We start from the raw sequence: 22,702 nt of genomic DNA, 5'->3' as shown, positions 1-22,702 counted from the left end.
AGTGCTCCGAGAGCACAATATCCCCCGCTGGCAACTTGGCCATAACTCTGGTAAAATGCGACTGAATTGAACAAAATTGCAATATGCGTATTACCGACAGAGAACAAAGAATCCTGCCAAGTTTTGTAAAATTCCTCCAGAAATTGCGAGAGGAGTTGATTTCAGAAGGTCAGTACCCTTCCTGGGATGGACGGACGGACGGACATCGCTACGACATAATCCCCCTTCGGGCCTTTCGGCCAGCGGGAGATAATAATTGTGAGGGAAGTTGATTTCAGAAAGCAAGCACATCTTGATTAAATTGCCAAAGTACAAGTCTGTTAATAATCAAGGGTAAAATTTGTCCAAATTAAACGAAATTTCAATATGCATATAACTGTCATATAACAAAGCCTTTTGTCAAATTTGGTGAAATTCCTCCAAATATTGTGAGAGGAGTTGGTGTCAGAAGGAAAACACACCTTCATGAAATTGTCAAAGTACAAGGTTGTTAATCAAGAGCCACAACTCTGGTAAAATACGACCAAATTTAACAAAATAACAATATGCGTACTACCGACACATAAGACCTTTTGCCAAATTTCCTGAAATTCCTCCACAAATTGTGAGAGGAGTTGATGTCCGAAGGAAAACACATTCTCATAAAATTGTGAAAAGTATAATTTTGTTAATCAAGGGCCGTAACTCTGGTAAAATGTGACCGAATTTAACAAAATTACAACATGCGTATTACTGACATATAACAGTGCCTCTTGTCGAGTTTCATGAAATCCTTCCACAAATTGTGAGGGGAGTTGATTTCAGAAGCTTCCCTGGAGGACAGAAGGATGGACATCACCACAACATAATTCCCCTTTGGGCCTTTCGGCCAGTGGGGGATTAAAAAAGAAAAAAGTCATATGACTTTGAAAATACTGCTAGGATTTGTTGAAATTGACAACAAAATCAGAGCACGCCAAAATCACTCGAGTGGCATAAAATACCCTCTGACCCCAGAGGGTTAAAAGCAAATACTCCAGTAAAAATTCCACTGAACAACTTTCACTTGGATTGGAGTCACATTTGACCAGGAGGATCCAGAGATGGGGACTCGAGTCTGAGACTCGAACTTGAGTTACACTTAAGTCGCACAAACAAAGACTTGAAACTTGACTTTAGACTTGCCCTCAGCGAATTGAGACTTGACTTGGACTTACGTGTTGTGACTCGTGAACAACGTTCATTTCACAGAAGTATTTATTTCATTATTTCAGTTTTTCCAACGTGTTGCCTAGCCTTATGGGAAAATCAGAGGCAGATTGAATATTTCCCTTCCTTGATAGGTTGTTACGCGCAACGTAACACATGCGTGCAGCCACAGATTTCAAATCAACACTGACCGTGGTGATGGCAAGTTCACCTGGAACTGTGCCATTTGTTATCACATTTGGATATAAAGCCTTCACACAGACAGCTAACAAGCGAGCGGCCGCTTGCAAAGTGTGTGGCATCAGGATAAATGATGCCAGCTCAACTACATCCAACTTTATCAGGCACCTCAGAACACACAAGGATAGGTCAGTTACTTGGTTAGGTGAAACGAAAATTTAGCATGTATGGACAGATAACGTTACCGCTAGCAAACTAATCGAACCACAGATTACATGCAAATTATAGATTTATCGTTACCCGCCCGACGTTAGGGTTTTATTTGATTAACATCTCACCACGTTTGAGCCTACTATTATACTCTGCTACCTGTTACCAGATAGTGGCAGAGTAGGCTATATGGATGTAGTTCATGGATGTAGTCTAACGTTAATCTTATGCATTAATTGCGGTTTCAGAATAGGCTACTGTTATGATCTGGTAAAACTACATTCAGCTCCCCAAGTGTTTATTCAGAAAAAATATTAAAACGTATTTATTTCAGAACATCTATCACAAACCAGGGCTCGAAATTCATATATTGTTTCACCAGCCAGCCGGACTAGTTCCCTTCCAAAGTAACTCGCCAAACAGAAAATCAACTCGCCAAAATTTGTTCATGTATGAATTTTACTTCTGTCAAAAATAACACAAAAGAGAGTAGTTACCATTGTTCATGACTAATGTGCATTTATTTCAAGACCCGAGTATTTTGATACTGTTTTTTTTTTTGCACACTTTACAAACTGGCATTTGCTGTTCCACGTCCTCCTCGCGATATCCAAAAAAATGCCAGATGACTGACCCCTTACTAGTTCTTTTAGGAACCAATTCGTCCGCTTCCATTTTTAATTTGTCGCTGAAATTGACTGAGCTAACATGGTAGCCAATGCAGCACCAGCGACTGCACGAACTGAGTCAGCGCTGTAAACCGAAACCAGTGTTGCCAGACACTGCTGACGTTTTCCAGCCCAAAATATGTTCAAAACCCCCCAAAATGTAAAATGTACTTGATGCCTGTCTTGTAAAGTAAAAATATGCAGCTAAAGTCCAGTATACTATTTGTAAATCGAACAAATGGCACCATGAGCTCGTCAGTGCTGGAGGTGAAGAATCTGCTGTCTGGTACTCGGCTCCGTGTGGTTCAATCAGATTATAACTCTGCAATCATCTGCTGGGTTCTGAATCCTACATGCACCAGTAGGTGGCACACACGCATAATATTCTGTAGGCTATGTTAGGCTACGATGCATATCTAACATCTGCATTGCTGAGGTTATTTATTTTTTTATTTGTCTTTTATTTATCTTTTTATTTATCCTGTTTGTTTTATTAATTTTATAGCCCTAGTTATTCTGCTTAATTTATTTTTGTCTACGTCCATGTATTTTCTTCATCTGTTATCCTGATTTTTGTGGATTTGTTAGATTGTACCTGTTTTATATACTTCAATTTAAAAAAAAAGTTAGGCTGCGATGCATGGCTGACTGTAGCATGAGGAGAGAAAATGGAGAATGGATTGCGTCATTCTTATTTATTAGTTTGAGTTCAGTTTCTGCACTACATTACACACATTCATATTAGTCTTACAGTTACATCGAATTTTTTTTGTTTAAATAATACTTAATGAGATTAATGTTTATTGTTAATGATTAATTTAGGCCAATGCTTGATTTTGGTTGTTTAAAATACCTAAGGGCTCCTGGGTAAACTCGGTCTCTGACTTGCCTCAGTTGACCAAAGAGAGCTGTTTTTCCTGATTTCCTTCGCATATTCAAGAACATCATTTGGCTTAGGCGTTTACATTCTCTCCCATCTCTGCTTTCTAGTGGGAGTGAAACTATATAAACATCTGATAAAAACCCGCCCAATTTTTGTCAACCAGCCCAAGCCATTTTTTGCCCACAAAGTAGAATTCAAAACCGCCCAATCTGGCAACACTGACCGAAACTAGAAAATCTTCCCGCAAGTTCCTTTCAGCACCGAGATGTCGCCCGGGATTGGTTGGCGAGTGTGTGACGTTATTGTTTTTTTTACCCTTCGGCAGCCTCTCATGTTACTGCAGGGACAGGGAGAAAACCACCGGAAAAGGTTTTAAACAAACACGAAACAAACGCAAGTCGGCAGATGACCATAAAATACTCTAGTTATGATATAATAATTTTATGTATCTCACACAGAATTTTTGGAGCTATATCGAGTATATTCGATATATCGCACAGCCCTAGTCTGAATCTTCACTTCATATATATTTTTTATTTTCAACTAGCCAGCCGGGCTGCCTAGTGACAGGAATTACCCGCCAAATGACAAATTAAGTCGCCTCGGGCGACCGGACCACCGCGAATTTTGAGCTTTGCAAACATACTGTTGGCCTATTCCACTGCATTATTACTGTTAGCCTAATATTGCTCTGGAGTAAATGTCATATTTTGGACAAACTGAATGTATACAAAATAGCCGACTGGATTTTACTGCAAAAATGCAATATGGTATAAAAAATATTGCAGCAATGCAGTTAATATAAAATAACAGCAGGGTTTTTAATTTTGAAGGTACATCCACATGTAGTATTTTGTCTATAAGCAACAATATTAGCTTTATCATCCATATAAATGGATTTATATGTTCATCTTCAGGTTTGCAGAATTCAGCAAAGCAAAGACAGGGACCAGTGAAGAGGGACAGAGCAGCATTGAGTCTTTCTTGGTTCAGACGAGAGGTGGGCGAGTATACCACCAGGGTCATCCTAGACAGAGGATCATCACTGAATCAATAGTCAATGACCTTGTCAATGGATGCAATTTGCCCCTGTCTTTGATTGAACACCCCAACTTCAGGAAATTTTTGTCAGTGACAGAGGAGAGATATAAACCAGTAAGTCGATGCACAGTTACAAGACGTCTGAGTGATCGAACATCAGAGAAACAGGCCTCTATCGAATCAAAACTAGAAAAGACAGGCACTGTGGCTGTGACTGTGGACATTTGGACAGACAGGACCATGTTAGACCTTAAGAATGAAAAGGCGACACAACATAATACATTTGTTAACGTATCCTGTGGTATTTTTTTCAAAATATATTTATCAAGTTCAAACAAAGCTTTCATGTTTCTTCACATTACACATTGAAATAGCCCTCCTAGGTTACCATGCTCTGATCAGTTTTGATATTGTGTATAATAGCCGAATAGATGATAAAGTACAGTAAATGCTTTCAATCCAAAACATACAGAAATGCAGTATTATCTCAGATAGCATCTAATGAGAGAACGTTAATTTCAGTCATTTGAGACTTGACTTGGGACAAAAGACTCGAGACTTGACTTGGCATTGACTTGGACTCGAGTACAAAGACTTGAGACTTGACTTGGAAAAAATGACTTGTGAACATCTCTGGGAGGATCTTGGTCAAATGTGACTCTTCTAAGCACCTTCTCCATTACGGTTATTGTATTATATTTGCACTACTGCTATTTTGTACATTGTTTGATTTTAGAATGTATTTTACTGATATTATCTATATTTTATAAATAAATAAATTTTGTTTTTTTCTTTTTTTTTTAAATAAATATTTTTATCTGATTTTACAAGGTGAGAGAGAAACGGCATTTCGATTCTCCTATATGTCCTGGACACACAGTGACTTGACAATAAAAATCTTTGAATCTATACTTTCACTCAACTAATGGAGTTGTGGATTTTGCCCTCCTCTGTCCCAAAGTGAGTTTCTGTCAAAGTGCTTTCAGTTTCTCTCTTTCTAACAATAGAAGAGTTATATTCAGCTTTACTTACACTGCTTTTCTGGATGCTGCAATCACAGGCATCACCTTCACAAGAACCTCATGTGTTATCTTCTCTGTACTGGTATATTTCCTCAGGTCAAACTCCTCCAGCTCCTGTGCTGAAGTCAGTAACACAAACGCCAGAGCAGACCACTGTGAAGGAGAGAGTTTACTTCGTTTCCCAGATTTCAGGTAGCGTTGGATTTCCTCCACGAGAGAATCATCACCCAGTTCATTCAGACAGTGGAACAGATTGATGGATTTTTCTGCAGGAAGATCTCTACTGATCATCTTCTTAATGTACTGAACTGCTTCCTTTTTGCTCTGGAAGCTACTTCCTGTCTGTGTTACTAAGGCATGTAAGAGTTTCTGATTGGACTCCAGTGAGAGACCCAGAAGAAAGCGGAGGAACAGATCCAGATGTCCAGTCTGACTTTTTAAGGTCTGATCTACAGCACTGCTGTGTACATCTGAAATTGTCTGAAAGGACCAAATCTGATCAAGAACATTTCTTATTTTTTTATACATTTTTCTTGTAGAGGAATTATCCTGATCAAGAACATTTCTCTTTTCCTTCATGAAGGTCAGATGCACATACAGAGCTGCGAGATGTTCCTGAATGCTCAGATGAACAAAGCAGTACACTTTACTCTGGTGAAGCCCAGGCTCCTCTCTGAAGATCTGCGTACACACACCTGAGTACACTGCTGCTTCTGTCACATCAATGCCACACCCTCGCAGGTCTTCCTCATAGAAGATCAGGTTGCCTTTCTTCAGCTGCTCAAAAGCTAGTTTTCCCAGTTTCAGCAGCATTTCTTTATCACGCTCCTGCTTCTTTGAGTATTTTTCTCTGATGACGTTTGTCTGAATGATGAGGAAGTGTGTGTACATTTGAGTCAGAGTCTTGGGGATCTCTCCACTCTCTGCTTCACCCAACATTCTCTCGAGAACAGCAGCTGAAATCCAGCAGAAGACTGGGATGTGACACATGATGTAGAGGCTTCTTAATGACTTCAGGTGTGTGATGATGTTCTCGGCCAGGCTCTGATCACTGACCCTCTTCCTGAAGTACTCCTCCTTCTGGGGGTTACTGAACCCTCGTACCTCTGTGACTCGATGGACGTACTCAGAGGGGATTTGATCAGCTGCTGCTGGTCGGGAGGTGATCCAGATGAGAGCAGAGGGAAGCAGATCCCCTTTGATCAGGTTTATCAGCAGCACACACACTGATGCTGATTCAGTTACATCACACACTCTCACTGTGTTCTGGAAATCCAGAGGGAAACGACACTCATCCAATCCATCAAAAATGAACAGAACCTTTTCCAACCTGGACATTTCGGTTTCTTTTGTTTCCTTAAAACAGACATGAAGGAGCTCCATCAGACTCAGTTTTTGGTCCTTTATCAGATTCAGCTCTCTGAAAGGAAGTGGAAATATGAGGGGGACGTCCTGATTTGCTTTCCCTTCAGCCCAGTCCACAATGAACTTCTGTACAGAGACTGTTTTTCCGATACCAGCCACGCCCTTTGTCACTACAGTTCTGATGGGTTCGTCTTCTTCAGATAAGGGCTTAAAGATGTCGCTGCATTTGATTGGTGTTTCCTCTGTTGTTTTTCTCCTGGACGCTGCCTCGATCCGTCTCACCTCATGTTCTTTATTGACGTCTCCACTGTCTCCCTCTGTGATGTAGAGCTCGGTGTAGATCTCATTCAGGAGCACTCGGTTTTCCTGCTTTATCACCACTCCATTTAAACACTGAAACTTCTCCTTCAGATTTAATCTGAACTTTTTCTGGAATTCCTTTACAGCAGGAGATTCTGGGGCGTGTCTGTGTGACGGGGTGAAATAAGAAGACGTGGTGAGACCTGGGCTCCAATTATTACAGTTTAACATCGCATTTTTTCTGACTGGTTTCCACAGATAACCGATCTTTATGATGCTAACATGATGGATTTATCTGATTTGACTGTATGTTTTCTATAATCTAATCCTGTGTAGATAATAACAGCAGAGAGGTTTATAATACCAGAGCGTCAGTGTCAGTCATGGTGTTGGGTTTGATCTTACCCTGTATCTGTGATGAAGATCTTTTCTCTTCTGTCTCCTGCCTTCTGTAAAACACTGGGAACAAAAATAGTTTCTGTTAAAGACAAGAACTTTAATCCCTTTAAGACTACAATCTAAACTTTAGCCCTAATTTTACTGCAGTTATTCTTTGAGTGCAGTAACATTTCGAGAGCACAGTGCTCAATACAACATGACAAACATATTGACTGAACTGGAGAAAAAAATATCTGCCCCGGTTTTAATTTGAGTTTTTCTCGTTTTTCCTTCTTATAAGGTCATTAGGGATGGAACAGAACATCACCTCATCGCGCAGAATGAACAGATCGTGTGTTTTAAATGGATCCTAAAGCAGATGTGTATTTTTAAGAAAGCCGGCCAGACATCAGCAGTTTCAGAGTTTAGGGGAATAAAAGGGTCCGAGGCGGAGAATAGGAGGGTATATAATTAAAAAGGCTGAAGCCCTTCACCGTGAACCAAAGCCGAGAAAAATGGAAAACTGGGTTTATCTGAGACACAGTTAAGACATTTGGGGAGGAATTTCCAATTTATTGTAAACAGCAAAATAGTCTGAAGTGATGAGAATCAATACTAAACATTTAACAGAACTGCCATATAGTAATGAATCAAAAAGAAATTTGACAATGCAAAACTTTATATATTTTTGTTTACAAAATCAAGTCACAGTTACAATAACTTGATCTTGTAAACATCAAAAATATAAGTTTTGTTTAGTCAAATTACTTTTTGATTCATTATTCAATTTCTGAACATTCTGAGTATTGATCTAATCCTAAAGCTTCTGGAACAGGGTGTAGTGAGATCAGGTACTGAACCTGATTCAGGTTTTTATATGTTCTATCTTCCCCTTTATCCTTCTTTTCTTTGAAAGGAACTGCTCTCTTACATTTTATATAATTAATATATATATATATATATATATATATATATATATATATATATATATATATATATATATATATAAGCCTGTGATATCCCCTTTATATTAAGGAGGTTCAGAGTTCAAAAGATTTTTCAGATATTTTGAAAAAATATATGAAATAATTTATCACAGTATTTTTATGTGGCATTGCACTATAAGTTATAATAAGTGAATCTATATTCATCTGATAATGAGTCACAGTTCCTGCAACTGGACAAAAACAAATGTGTATAAACTCATATATTTATAATTTTAATGATTACCGTTAACATTAACTGCATGACAGACGTCGAGTCTCGATATGTGACTCCCCTCCAAGGATACACTGCATTCCATCACAAGTCAAAATGTAAACAATGTGCCGAGTGGGCGGGTTTAACCCAAAACTGGCTGTAGACAATAATGGGATAACAATTGAGATATACAATTTAATATTTAGCTGACCAGCATTTCTACATCGACACAGACGTATTTGGGGTGGATCCAAGAAAATGGGGGGGGGTTCAACCCAGTCAGGCCAGGGGTCCGGGGGGCTGCCAGAGTCCCCTGGATACTCTGCAGTCTTTAAATGTCCAGAGATGCATTTTGAGCTGTCAGAGACATGTTGTAAATGAAATCTCTTAAGAAAATGACCATAATCAAAAATATTTAAAAACTAGGAACTTTCAAAACCATTTTATTAGTCACTGAAAATGATATTGTCAGAGTTGGGTCATTCCATGTCAAATCTCCGATTGCTCCCACTTGACCATCTCAGATTTGGCTGAAAAAATTCCAGGAGGTTCACACACTTCCCAATAGGAAAAGTCCCAAATTTTAGCTCCCAATTCCTTAGTTTCGTCATAAAAAATATTTTTGCAACTAACCTCGGACCCGTTTTGAGCAGTTTTTTGGGCAACCACTTTGAGATTGCTGTATCTAGGAGAGTATTTAAGCTAGGTCCTTCACATTTTCAAGGGTTAAAATCTGGCACCAGTACTTGTAGAATATGGACTTTTACATGTGCGCTTTTGGTTTATCATAGAATTCTGGGGGCTTGAATTTGCTCAGAAATTCTACACTACGCTCTGTGGCACCATATTTGAAGGACTGTGGAAAGTACAATTTCAAAGACAGAGGCTTGATATTGCACATACGCCTTCCCATATATACTGTGTACTTTGTATTCTAAAACTGCCCCTCTGATGAGCGGTTTGGAAGATCTCATCTCATTATCTGTAGCTGCTTTATCCTGTTCTACAGGGTCGCAGGCAAGCTGAAGCCTATCCCAGCTGACTACAGGCGAAAGGCGGGGTACACCCTGGACAAGTCGCCAGGTCATCACAGGGCTGACACATAGACACAGACAACCATTCACACTCACATTCACACCTACGGTCAATTTAGAGTCACCAGTTAACCTAACCTGCATGTCTTTGGACTGTGGGGGAAACCGGAGCACCCGGAGGAAACCCACGTGGACACGGGGACAACATGCAAACTCTGCACAGAAAGGCCCTCGCCTGCCACGGGGCTCGAACCCGGACCTTCTTGCTGTGAGGCGACAGGGCTAACCACTACACCACCGTGCCACCCCCGGTTTGGAAGATATTAAAGTTTAAAAATGGAAAAAATTAATTTGGTGACATTTTTGGAATGTTATAGCAAAAAAATGACAGCATCCACCAACATAAAATTGACTGTTTTAGAAAGATTAGATGTCTGTTTTTAACATATCCAAAATGTGTGATGGTGTTCTGCCTTATTTTTGCAAAATGATTTTTTGAAAATGTGGTGTTCGCATACACGCACAGCATTCATGGCCTATGAAAGCATTTTCAAATGCTAACAAAATGCTTCATTTGGTTCATGGTAAACTATACCTGAAGGATAACCTATCTGCAACCTTTAGATCCTGAAATATTGGAGCTCCACTATGGGTGAAAACTTAAACTTGTTTTCATTACAACATTTCTGTTGTACCATAATTTAGAAGAAAAAGCAACCTGTGTGCTTCAGTTAGTATTTATCCATGATAAAAAAGTCTTTGACAGTCCAGTAGAATTGATTATTATTTATGACACTTATTGAATTTATTAAATTTATTATAAAGCTGGTAACTTTGGGACAACTCTTGTAAATTATTTGAACTCTTTCATGAAACTTTCAGATGCTTTGTCACATTCCTTAAGTGTATATACACGTCTAGTTGTAGTGCTAGGAACATCTATTTTAGAAATTGTGTGTTGCACAGGTACCCAGCACAAATCTTCTCTCCTGGGCCAGAAGAAACTTTTTGCTGGGCCGTGTGGATGCAAGAATTGTATCAAAACATCTTGCTGGGCTTCAGATGCCTCTCTGATGCTTCCAACCCACCAGTGATGGTCGTAAACACAGGTTATATATTGGCCAGGTATCATGTCACTGATCTGGAAGCCCTGTGAAACCTCTTCGTCTACATGTTCTACCTCATAGTTGACTAAAAATCCAGGAGTTCCAGACACTCTGCTGACCTCAAGTGTTGTTGCATTGACTGGCTTGAAACAGTGATTATCTCTAGTACATGGCACTGCGACTGCCTTTGCAAATCTGCTTTCCAGCTCTTCAGCCATGGACTTCACACTTTCTTTACTGATCCAGATAAATTTGGAGAGTTGTCCCAAAAGAGTTGTCCCAAAAGAGTTGTCCTGAAGTTACCATCTTTATCATAAATTCAATAAGTGTCATAAATAATAAATAATAATCAATTCTACTGGACTGTCAAATACTTTTTATCATGGATAAATACTAACTGAAGCACACGGGTTGCTTTTTCTTCTAAATTATGGTACAACAGAAATGTTGTAATGAAAACAAGTTTCAGTTTTCACCCATAGTGGAGCTCCAATATTTCAGGATCTAAAGGTTGCATATAGGTTATCCTTCAGGTATAGTTTACCATGAACCAAACGAAGCATTTTGTTGAGTTTAAGCTGTGTGTCATAAATTCAGGGCATTTTGTTAGCATTTGAAAATGCTTTCATAGGCCATGAATGCTGTGCGTGTATGCGAACACCACATTTTCAAAAATTCATTTTGCAAAAATAAGGCAGAACACCATCACAAATTTTGGATATGTTAAAAACAGACATCTAATCTTTCTAAAACAGTCAATTTTATGTTGGTGGATGCGTTCATTTTTTTTGCTATAACATGCAAAAAATGTCACAAAATTAATTTTTTTCCATTTTTAAACTTTAATATCTTCCAAACCGCTCATCAGAGGGGCAGTTTTAGAATACAAAGTACATATGGGAAGGCGTATGTGCAAGATCAAGCCTCTGTCTTTGAAATTGTACTTTCCACAGTTCTTCAAATATGCTGCCACAGAGCGTAGTGTAGAATTTTCGAGCAAATTCAAGCCCCCAGAATTCTATGATAAACCAAAAGCGCACATGTAAAAGTCCATATTCTACAAGTACTGGTGCCAGATTTTGACCCTTGAAAGTTTGAAGGACCTAGCTTAAATACTCTCCTAGATGCAGCAATCTCAAAGTGGCTGCCCAAAAAACTGCTCAAAACGGGTCCGAGGCTAGTTGCAAAAATATATTTTTTATGACAAAACTATAAGGAATTGGGAGCTAAAATTTGGGACTTTTCCTATTGGGAAGTGTGTGGACCTCCTGGAATTTTTTCAGCCAAATCTGAGATGGTCGAGTGGGAGCATTCGGAGATTTGACATGGAATGACCCAGTTGTTGGTATATGTGTGGAACATAATCACAACTGATATACAGTCGTAGGTGGCACGGTGGTGTAGTGGTTAGCCTCAGTCACACCGGAGTCGGAGCGCGCACTTACGCATTCATAAAAGACTGTTCCCATGGTAACGGCATGATAATCACTTTCACTCTTTCCGTTTCGATTGGTTTCTCTTTCGTGGTGGGAACGCCCACCGTAAACAGAATAAAATCTGTCAAAGTTTAAGCAATTTGGAAGTAAAACTTATTGCAAGATGACACACAGTTTTTATGCACTTCGGGTGATTCAGGACAGCGATTCAATTTCAGGAGAGCGATTCAATTCAATCTTGAACTGCAATGCGGTGCATTTTTATTTTTTAACTTCGACTCGATCCAGCCAAAGATAAACACGATTAAGTGTGAATATTTTTTCTATTTCTGTTGAGCAGATCGGTTGATATGCGTGCGCCCTCACGGATTTTATGCGCTTCGGATGATTCAGGACAGCGATTCAATTCGTGATTCATTTCATGATTCAGGACAGAGATTCAATTCAATCTTGAACTGCAACACGGTGCCTTTGTTTGTATTTTTTATTTTTTTTACTTTGACTCGATCCAGCCAAAGAAACTCGAGTAAGTCTAAATATTTCTATTTCTGATGAGCAGATCGGTTGATATGCGTGCGCTCCAGTGCAAACACAGGAAACATGACTGAGCAATTATTCCAGAGTTAAAAGTATTTTCCTCAAAAATAGTTAATTTTGCTCTATTTTGAGTTTAGAGAGTAAAATTTGGAGTTGGAGCAAAATTTCAGAGTAATTGCGTAACAGAGTTGATTGTGGTTCTGAACTGAGTAAAATAGTACAAGAGTTAATTTCAAGACACTGAATCGAGTCAAACACCAAAATAAAGTCAAACACCAGATAAATGAAGATGTTGTAAAAGCAGCTTTAGAACTGTGTTGGATCATTAAATCAAAACAGCTGCTAATGTCAGTGTAGCACAGCCTGTAACTGTGACTTTAACTCTGAGAATTATGGGATGTTACCTGTGTACAGGTGAGGAGTCTCTATTTTTAAACTTCAAAGGACGACCCATAGACGCATCACTCTTCATGGAGACACAGCTGGGTTCTGGGGAGTCTGATCTCTTTCTCTGGAGTTCACTGTTCAACATTACAGAGGAGGCATGAGACAGAATTTCATCATCTCAAACATCACAATACAAAATACACGGAGAGACGAATCTCCTGCTCATATCATGCATCACGAGATTTCTGTTGAATATTCTTTATTCAACAGAATAAAGAGCTTCACGGTGGGGGGGGGCTTCTGTCAGTAAACCCGCTGAGAACAACCAGACTACAAACATGGACTCTGAACTACAACTCCCAAGAAACACAGCACCCTCTGTCACCAGCTTATTGATGACAGCTGTCACTCATCCCACTAATTGCCAGTCACGCTATTTAAGCTCTTCACTCACTCAGCTCCAGTGCGAAGTATTGTTCTTTGTTTCTCCAGTTCATACCAAGCCTTTAACACTGTCTGCCTCGCGTTATTCTGACCTCCGCTTATTCTCTTCGTTGACGTTTCAGTCTCGGTCTTAGTCTTACTCCATTACTCTGTTTGCTGATTGACTGACACACGCTTGGTTTCTGACCACGCTTCCTGTCTCACGATTTGGCTTTGCCGACAGTTCACATCCTGGTCTCCTTTGCACATAAATCTGTAAGTGCCTGCACTCTGACACAGGGGAGGCAGAGCCTCACCCATCATGCTCCAATGAACACAGACGACATGAATGTAAAATAATATTTCATAAATCATGATTCTTCTCCTTGATCTGTGTTCTAAATGTCATTTCTGTATGATGCAGATTGTTTTTATTGTCAAAATTGCTGACTGGTGGAACTCAGCAGCAAGTACACGCAAGGTACAGAGAGGTGCGGCGGCGGTGAGCTCTGCCTCTCCTCTGATTGCGCGATCCTATTGAAACCGAGCTGAGCGCAGGTAATAAGCGCATGCCTGTTACCATTTCTGTAAATATCGCTAATATAATGTTCGTACACCCCTTCTTTGTGCGTCCTCACTTTCTATAGTCTAGGTAACTTATTTCACAGATGTGCAAAAGACATTGAGGCTTGTTGCACTCGACATAAAACTGCAATGAAAAAGTACGAGGTGAGGCAGCTATTACCTCTGCTGCACTGAGGAGGGCGTACGCGAGCCCAAGTAACGATGACGCTCCCTCTCCTCCTACTGTTAGCTAGCTCGAGCAAAATTTGACAGTCACACAAATACAAATATATGACAGTTACAACTTTTAATTCCTCTGCTTTCATTTATTTTAAATGTCCCTGCACCATATGGGCACCAAAAATGGAACATACAAGATCTAACCTTCAAAATTGGGCTTTCAAACTACAGCCCCAATTCCAAAAAAGTTGGGATGCTGCATAAACTGGAAATAAAAAGAGAATACCATGATAGCCAAATCTCTGAAACCCTATTTTTCATTGAAAATAGTACAAAGACAACATATAAAAATGTTGAAACTGAGAAATTTTGTTGTTTTTTGAAATTTAGAATTTGATGTCAGCAGCACGTTTCAAAAAAAAATGGAACAGGGCGTGTTTACCACGCTGTTGCATCACCTCTACTTTTAACAACACTAAACGTTTGGGAACTGAGGAGACCAATTGCTGGAGTTTTGAAAGAGAAATGTTGTCCCATTCTTGCCTGATATACAATTTCAGTTCGGAGTCTCCTTTGTCGTATTTTGCGCTTCATAATGCACCAAATGTTGTAAATGGGAGACAGGTCTAGACTGCAGACAGGCCAGTTTAGCACCTGGACTCTTTTACTACAGAGCCATGCAGTTTTAATATGTGCAGAAAGCGGTTTGGTGTTGTCTTGCTGAAAGAAAGACGGCCTTCCCTGAAAAAGATTTTATCTGGATGGCTCGTGCAGGGATTGGCCAAAAATGGCTCACACGACATAAAATAGTTCCACCATTGATTAAGCAATGAATTTCGTGATGTCAAAAATTAACCCTTTGGGGTCGAGAGCTTTTCCAGCGATGTTTGTCAGGTTTAGAATGAGTAGGTCATGTATTTAGATAAATTTGAGAGTTTTTATCAAACAAGCATGATAAACATATTGAGAGAAACTTTATACTTTACACTTTCCTCTGTGCCCACTGACAAATAATATAGTATTTAAATTACCCAGATTAGACGAAATATAAAACTTGTCCCTTCCTCAGTCACACCGGAGTCGGAGGGCGCACTTACGCATTCATAAAAGACTGTTCTCATGGTAACGGCATGATAATCACTTTCACTCTTTCCGTTTCGATTGGTTTCTCTTTCGTGGTGGGAACGCCCACCGTAAACAGAATAAAATCTGTCAGACAAAGTTTAAGCAATTTGGAAGTAAAACTTGTTGCGAGATGGCACACGGATTTTATGCACTTCGGGTGATTCAGGACAGCAATTCAATTCAATCTTGAACTGCAACGCGGTGCCTTTGTTTGTATTTTTTTTTACTTCGACTCGATCCAGCCAAAGATAAACTCGAGTAAGTCTAAATATTTCTATTTCTGATGAGCAGATCGGTTGATATGCGTGCGCTGTAGTGCAAACACACGGAACATGGCTGAGCAATTATTCCAGAGTTAAAAGTATTTTCCTCAAAAATAGTTAATTTTACTCTATTTTGAGTTTAGAGAGTAAAATTTGGAGTTGGAGCAAAATTTCAGAGTAATTGCGTAACAGAGCTGATTGTGGCTCTGAACTGAGTAAAATAGTACAAGAGTTAATTTCAAGACACTGAATCGAGTCAAACACTAAAATAAAGTCAAACACCAGATAAATGAAGATGTTGTAAAAGCAGCTTTAGAACTGTGTTGGATCATTAAATCAAAACAGCTGCTAATGTCAGTGTAGCACAGCCTGTAACTGTGACTTTAACTCTGAGAATTATGGGATGTTACCTATGTACAGGTGAGGAGTCTCTATTTTTAAACTCCAAAGGAAGATCCATAGACCGATCGCTCTTCATGGAGACACAGCTGGGTTCTGGGGAGTCTGATCTCTTTCTCTGGAGTTCACTGTTCAACATTACAGAGCAGGCATGAGACAGAATTTCATCATCTCAAACATCACAATACAAAATACAGGTAGAGATGAATCTCCTGCTCATATCATGCATCACGAGATTTCTGTTGAATATTCTTTATGAGCTCTACCTCTTCTTACACACTAGATGGCAGCACCAGAGGTCGCAGCCCACAGAGTTCTCATCTCATCTCATTATCTGTAGCCGCTTTATCCTGTTCTACAGGGTGACAGGCAAGCTGGAGCCTATCCCAGCTGACTACGGGTGAAAGGCGGGGTACACCCTGGACAAGTCGCCAGGTCATCACAGGGCTGACACATAGACACAGACAACCATTCACACTCACATTCACACCTACGGTCAATTTAGAGTCACCAGTTAACCTAACCTGCATGTCTTTGGACTGTGGGGGAAACCGGAGCACCCGGAGGAAACCCACGCGGACATGGGGAGAACATGCAAACTCCACACAGAAAGGCCCTCGCCGGCCACGGGGCTGGCAGAGTTATAGAAGGAAACCTCACTGCCTCAAAGCACGCTGACTTTACAGTCCAGAAAGTGAAGCTGATCAGAAGTAAGTGTTCTGGCACACGGGTCAGACAGCGGGCCCACAGCCTCGTTTCATTCGGCTCACGTGAACTTGGAAAAAATAATCCTAAAACAGCCTGAAGGAGGGCAATTCCATGTAAATGTCAACCTCACCATGCAAAAATAAAGCAACATGTAATACATCAAAACCACTCCCAGAGATATCACCTAGGCCTGTATTTTACAGATGTGAATAAGTTGAACCAATTTGTAACCAACCTAATATGTCACTGTCAGTCTTTCTTTCTTATAATGTAAACCCCAAGCTAAAATCAACTTTGATCGTGTACAATTCTATATTATTCCCACAAGCCACAGAAATGTATGCTAAAATCCACAAAACAGCAAAACAATAGCCATCCTAAATATTATTTAAGAACTTTGTTAGTTTCAGCTGATATTTAGAGAGTTTTTCAAAGGGTTATGGTGGTTAAATTGCTGATTTTCTAAACATATGCCATGTCTATTTCAGACGCGTCACACCCGTAACGGAATTTTGTCACATCCATAACGCTGACTTTTCCTTCCGAAACTCTGCATGAAATACAAAATATTTTAAACAAAGATTTTTTTAATATTCACCTTGGATCCCTCTATCAAATGGATATCTCCATTTCGACATTAGGTTTACAATTTCACAGAGTTTGATAAAAATGTACAGTCACCCAAGAAAAGTGATACTTTTTCTGTCACATCCATAACGCATCTTTTATTGGCATTTTCTGGCATGCCCTAGATGTACTATGGGAATTGTTCTTGTTCTATCACTTCTCCAGTATGGTACAGCCTTAAAATATACAACACCTGTTTAAATACTGGGAGACAATAAAACATGCACTGGGTCATTTGTTGCCATTTTGAGTTCAAGTGTCACGTCCATAACGCTGGAATTGCTCAGAACACGGCTGCTTAACATTTTCACACGATCCAGAACTCACAGCAGATCTGTAGTGGAGCCATCTGAAGGTAGTTACAGTAAACCGCTGTAGATACAGACGTGCACTCCAGTTTCCATCACAGCTGGATTGACTATGTTCTGAAATGCAGGTTAAAATAAACACCTGGATTTGACACAGAATCTGAGTTTAACGCCCCGACTGGAGTGAGACTGCAGTGGTTTGATTTGCTGCCGTTACAAATCAAAATAAATGTTTTACACTTTAAAATGTAGTGTTCTGTGTCAACACCGTCTCCATCAGTCTGGTCTTGTGAAGCCTGTACTGGGATACGATTCGTATCGTGGCTTTAATGTATCGCCTCATACGACTGCATTTTTAATTTCATCAGAACATACTTTTACTGGGCACGGTGGTGTAGTGGTTAGCGCTGTCACCTCACAGCAAGAAGGTCCGGGTTCGAGCCCTGTGGCCTGCGAGGGCCTTCCTGTGCGGAGTTTGCCTGTTCTCCCCGTGTCCGCGTGGGTTTCCTCCGGGTGCTCTGGTTTCCCCCACAGTCCAAAGACCATGCAGGTTAGGTTAACTGGTGACTCTAAATTGAGCGTAGGTGTGAATGTGAGTGTGAATGGTTGTCTGTGTCTATGTGTCAGCCCTGTGATGACCTGGCGACTTGTTCAGGGTGAACCCCGCCTTTCGCCCGTAGTCAGCTGGGATAGGCTCCAGCTCGCCTGCGACCCTGTAAAACAGGATAAAGCGGCTACAGATAATGAGATGAGATAATTTTCCTGACAGTGAACAGAATCTGGCATTTTTTCAAGTGGTGACTATTAACTTTTCATTCTTAGTCTGAATTTTTGTTCAGTTAATCTTTTCATATAAACTCACTACACATTTCAGATCTGAACAGTTAATGACTAAAATATTAGAACATGACAGTTTACCGCTTTTCTGAGGGTGGGGTCACATTATCTGTGTCCAGATCACAGCTCTCCATTTTTGAATATTAGCGTACGGACACAGCTCATGGACTCACTGCTGATTCCTGAAGACGCGGATCTCTTGAATTACTCATGAGTTGAATAAATGATGCTCCTAAAAATCAGAAAAAACCCAACAACAAACATGCTGTTAAAACTGGAGAAAACAATCTTTCATATCTAATGAACTGCACATGTGAAAAGATCCAAACTTAAGAATCAGGAGGATTCACAGTGAGAGAAGTTTTAAAGATCATACAGCAGTGTTATGCCATGTTAGATGCAGAAGACAAGTCTCCGTGTCCATCTACACAGGAGATGAGGTGGACAGTTCAGTAATCAGGGGAGGGAGACCTCTGCTGGAAGGTAGGAGAAACAGTTTGAAGTGGAAGCAGGTCAGCTGTGATGCCTTCACTAAAAAAGCTGAACCTGCTTCCTGCTTACTTTCTCTTTCCCAGCATTAAATGAGTTTTTAGTTTGAATAAATTCTGATCCAGAAGTCAGTCAGTCTGAAGTCAGTTGGACTAAACGGACATGATTTCTGTGAGCCTAAAGTCGAGGAGTGTGATATGACTGTTTTAGACCGTGAACAATCCATGATCTGTTTTTACTGAGGGATCACATGGCCCATGATACTGAATATATTTTGTCAGTTGTGCTGAAAATGCTTAGACATGGCACCTTGTTTTATGAACCAGACTTTACTCTGTTCATTAGTCCAGCTCATGGTCTCCCTGAAAGACACAGGAACGAACCAATAAGAACCCAGAGTAAGCAGTTCCTTGGCCTACGGTTCCTCGTTTTGTTTGGGAACGGCGTGGCCAAGAACACAGAGAACCTGGTGCCGAAAAAATTCCACATCAGTGAAATGGAAAATGCTGGAATTTACACAACAGACACGGTGAAAACAACAGGTGTTTGAAAAATATGCAAAAGCAAGAAAGCAGTGTAAAGACACTCCTTATGAGAAAACACTGATCACTGATGCCATGACATTGGACACTGCACCTGCACCGACCCATTCAGCAACTTCTAAATATCGCTGATCCTCATTACGACTGACTGAGTCTCAAATATTTTTCTAACATCTCCATTCCTCAGCTGAACACAGAATGGCAAGAAAAGTACCATAAAAACACACAATAAAATAAATATCCTGTTTAAAAGTAAATTAATATAAATGTAAACAAACTCAGCTGAAGTGTTCTGGACTTACATATTTATCATAAAGGGGAGGCTGAAACAGATGCAAATGCAGTTTGAAGCTGGAATGAAGAGACTGGCACCCAGATAAAAACTGTTCAAAAACAGGCAAAGGCCAGACGGTCATCAAACATCAACACCGAGGCAGAATCCAAACTCAAGCAGCAGAATCAGAACACAGAAATAAAGGCTTGGTAAGTTCTGGGAGACGCACAAGTGGATGTGGGAATGGAGTCCTTAAATCAAGTTCAAGTTCTTTATTGTCATTGTTAAGGTACAACGAAATTTCTTTTCTGCTGGTTCCAAAGGTGCAAAAAGTTAAGGTGCAAAAGACAAAAAAAAACCTACACACACCTGACCGAGCAAGTACCTGAGAGCTAATAAAGGGGATAAATAAATACAAAATGAGCATAAATATACTTAACAGAAATGATATGGAAATCCAGCAATATGTACAGGTTGTGGGTTGAATAGAAAAACAATGTATTGCACGTCATATCTCAGACTGTGGAGAGATCAGAGTTCAGCAAGTTTATTGCAGTTGGAAGGAAACTGTTTATAATTCTGTTGGTACGTGTTGATCTGATTGTGAACTGGTGTGTGTGTGTGTTAGAGATCAGAAGTCAGTGTGACGCAGTCCGTGTGTTTGTGGTGTGTTCTGGGAAACAGTTTATTTTTAATCTGACACATATTTAACAGATAATACAAGAGCTGATGTAGATTTATATTGCATTTTTTAATTTGTTATCTTTATTTTCCTTTAAGGAATAATGGTTTACATTTTGCAGTGAAGTGCACTTTATTAAAATGTGTCTGAAAATTTGCTTTGGCCTCAGGTGTCTTATTCTTTTTCAATGAAGTTATGTTTCCTTTTAAAGATATCGGCATTTTTTCACTCAGGGTCCACATTTCTGTTCCAAAATGGTCATTTTTTAAAAGTTTAGTTTTCAGATTTGTAGTCAGTGCATGTTGTTTCCACATATCTTAATATTACAGTGTGAAAATTTCATGAGGTATCCTCATCTGATTCAGAAGATATGGCCTGCTGATCAAGACCACCATTTCGGTGAATTGGTGGGGGCTACAGAGACTACACCAGGGGATATTTTTTTCCACAGAATAAAAAAAGAAAGATTTAAAAAGGTATAACTAGATATATTTTGTTGGAAATATTATGAAATACAATGTGTATGGCAATGAGCACAGAATCAAATATCTTTTCTAACGAAGAAACGCCTAACGGAGAATTGGGGGCTACGGAGACTACATTTCTCAATTAAACCACTCAGTGCAATTACTTCAAGTCTGTAATGACTAAAGGCATTTTTATACCTTTACTTCTCATGGTAATTATAAAAACATTATGGGAAATTCTTTGACCCTGATTAAACCGTGAGTTTAGAGAGGGTGACTGAGACTACACCGCTTTTTCCATTATCCCAGTGAACATTTTCAATGAACGCTGAAAGGTGTCGGTGCCTTACAGTCAACACATTTTTTCTGTGCATTATTCCGACATATATAGCGATTGAACCTACCAAAATGGATACCATTAAAAGAATCAGTGATTGAATTTTTAGGTTCCTTTTTGAGAACACCGACCAAAAACATCATTTGGCATAACTACGGACACATCATTAAAGAACTACAAAATCTTTGCCAGGTGATAAATGACTCCTTTCTATGCATATATTAAATTAAGCAGAGATACGACATTATCATTTCATATTAATCTTATAGCACAAAATGCACTAGAAACATGGGATTCTGTATGATGTTATATAGATCAGTGTACAGTGGAACAATATAACATGCCAAAACAGCCCTAAAATGGACCAAAAAGGCATAAAAAATGAACGAATCAACATGGAAACAAAATTTAAAAACTGTTCCCTGTGGTGAGCCGATGACATGAATGTAAACGTATGAGTTTAATACAAGAAACTTGACATATTTTTAAATCCACCTGCACAACATCTTATTTCTCCAAATGTGACCCTGAGTGAAAAAATGCTGTATATTTACATCAATGAGGAAATTAGTTTGTTTGCTCTGGAAAATAGTCTTAAAAACCAACATTAAAACACAAAACCACCCCATGATAATATTGTTGATGATCCAGGCTGGAAAATTTTGATATATTTTTGCCAGATCTCCCAGCCCAAAATTAACCACATTAAATGGCACTTTATTTAGTTTTACTGGTTTGATGATGACTGGAACTTCCCTTCCCCACATTTATAGCAGTGTAAATGACTAATCTGTGTGCAGGTCATTAAAAGTGCTGTAAGATGTCCTCCTCTTATTAGATTTCCTCACTGACTGAAACTCCTCCACTTCAGGAGCTTTTCACACACACTCCATTAAAGTCCCAGTAAACTTTACATCACCACATTATGGGATGAAGGGAAACAAAAATGCGTTCCAGTTAAACTCCCCCAAACTCTCTGAGTGTTTAATAGATGAGAAACTGAAGAGAGAAACTCGAATATAGAACACACAGCCGATAAACAGCAGCTTTACAGGGAAGATGATTTCAGTTGCGCAGTTTTACTGCTGTTTTTACACGAGCTCAGTCAAATACAACCACATTTCTCTCCAACACAGCACTTACTTTTACTCAGCACTCCATGCTGGGCTTCATTCATCTCACCGCTTCTGCCTGGAGTTGCAGTTTTTCTTTAGTTTTATTATTTTCTCCAAACAACAACAAAATGGCGCCGAGGCTGAAGGAGAAACACTTTCACTTCTGTAAAACTGATTCACTCCGAGTGAAGTGTCGCTCGGGAAAAGAATCGACTCTTTGATTCGGCTCTTTTAGATGAATGTAAAAGTGAAAGAGCAAACAGTGAAGTTGAAATGTTTCCTCATTCAGGGAGACTCTAGACGTTTTGCTGTTCTGAAGTGACACTACAAGTCCAGTCCACTTTAATTACCAAGAGACAGAATAAAAGTGCTGTCATTAATGATTGGTTTGGTTTGGCTGTCGCAGCGACAGATCCATGTTCAGCAG

General features: G+C 39.6%; 1 protein-coding gene across 13 annotated transcripts in view; it reads right to left on the bottom strand.

Annotated features, from left to right (window-relative positions):
• LOC132870557 (NACHT, LRR and PYD domains-containing protein 3-like) overlaps positions 1–22,445 on the bottom strand; it is a 102,739-nt gene extending 80,294 nt beyond the window's left edge. For all 13 annotated transcript variants that reach the window (XR_009651134.1, XR_009651135.1, XR_009651128.1 and 10 more), the window contains exons 1-6: positions 22,304–22,445; positions 18,451–18,601; positions 15,901–16,017; positions 12,953–13,069; positions 7,263–7,316; positions 5,203–7,023 (exon numbers count right to left, since the gene is read on the bottom strand). Coding sequence is in view for 5 of the 13 variants with exons in the window: in XM_060904239.1 (XP_060760222.1) it covers positions 5,203–7,023; positions 7,263–7,316; positions 12,953–13,069; positions 15,901–16,017; positions 18,451–18,503 (2,162 nt within the window). In the remaining 8 variants the exon portion in view is untranslated. The remainder of the gene's footprint in view (positions 1–5,202; positions 7,024–7,262; positions 7,317–12,952; positions 13,070–15,900; positions 16,018–18,450; positions 18,602–22,303) is intronic.
• Between the last annotated feature and the right edge of the window lie 257 nt (positions 22,446–22,702).

This window comes from Neoarius graeffei, chromosome 22, assembly GCF_027579695.1.
Source record: "Neoarius graeffei isolate fNeoGra1 chromosome 22, fNeoGra1.pri, whole genome shotgun sequence".
Taxonomy (NCBI): domain Eukaryota; kingdom Metazoa; phylum Chordata; class Actinopteri; order Siluriformes; family Ariidae; genus Neoarius; species Neoarius graeffei.
This window is presented reverse-complemented; position numbering and strand designations above follow the sequence as displayed.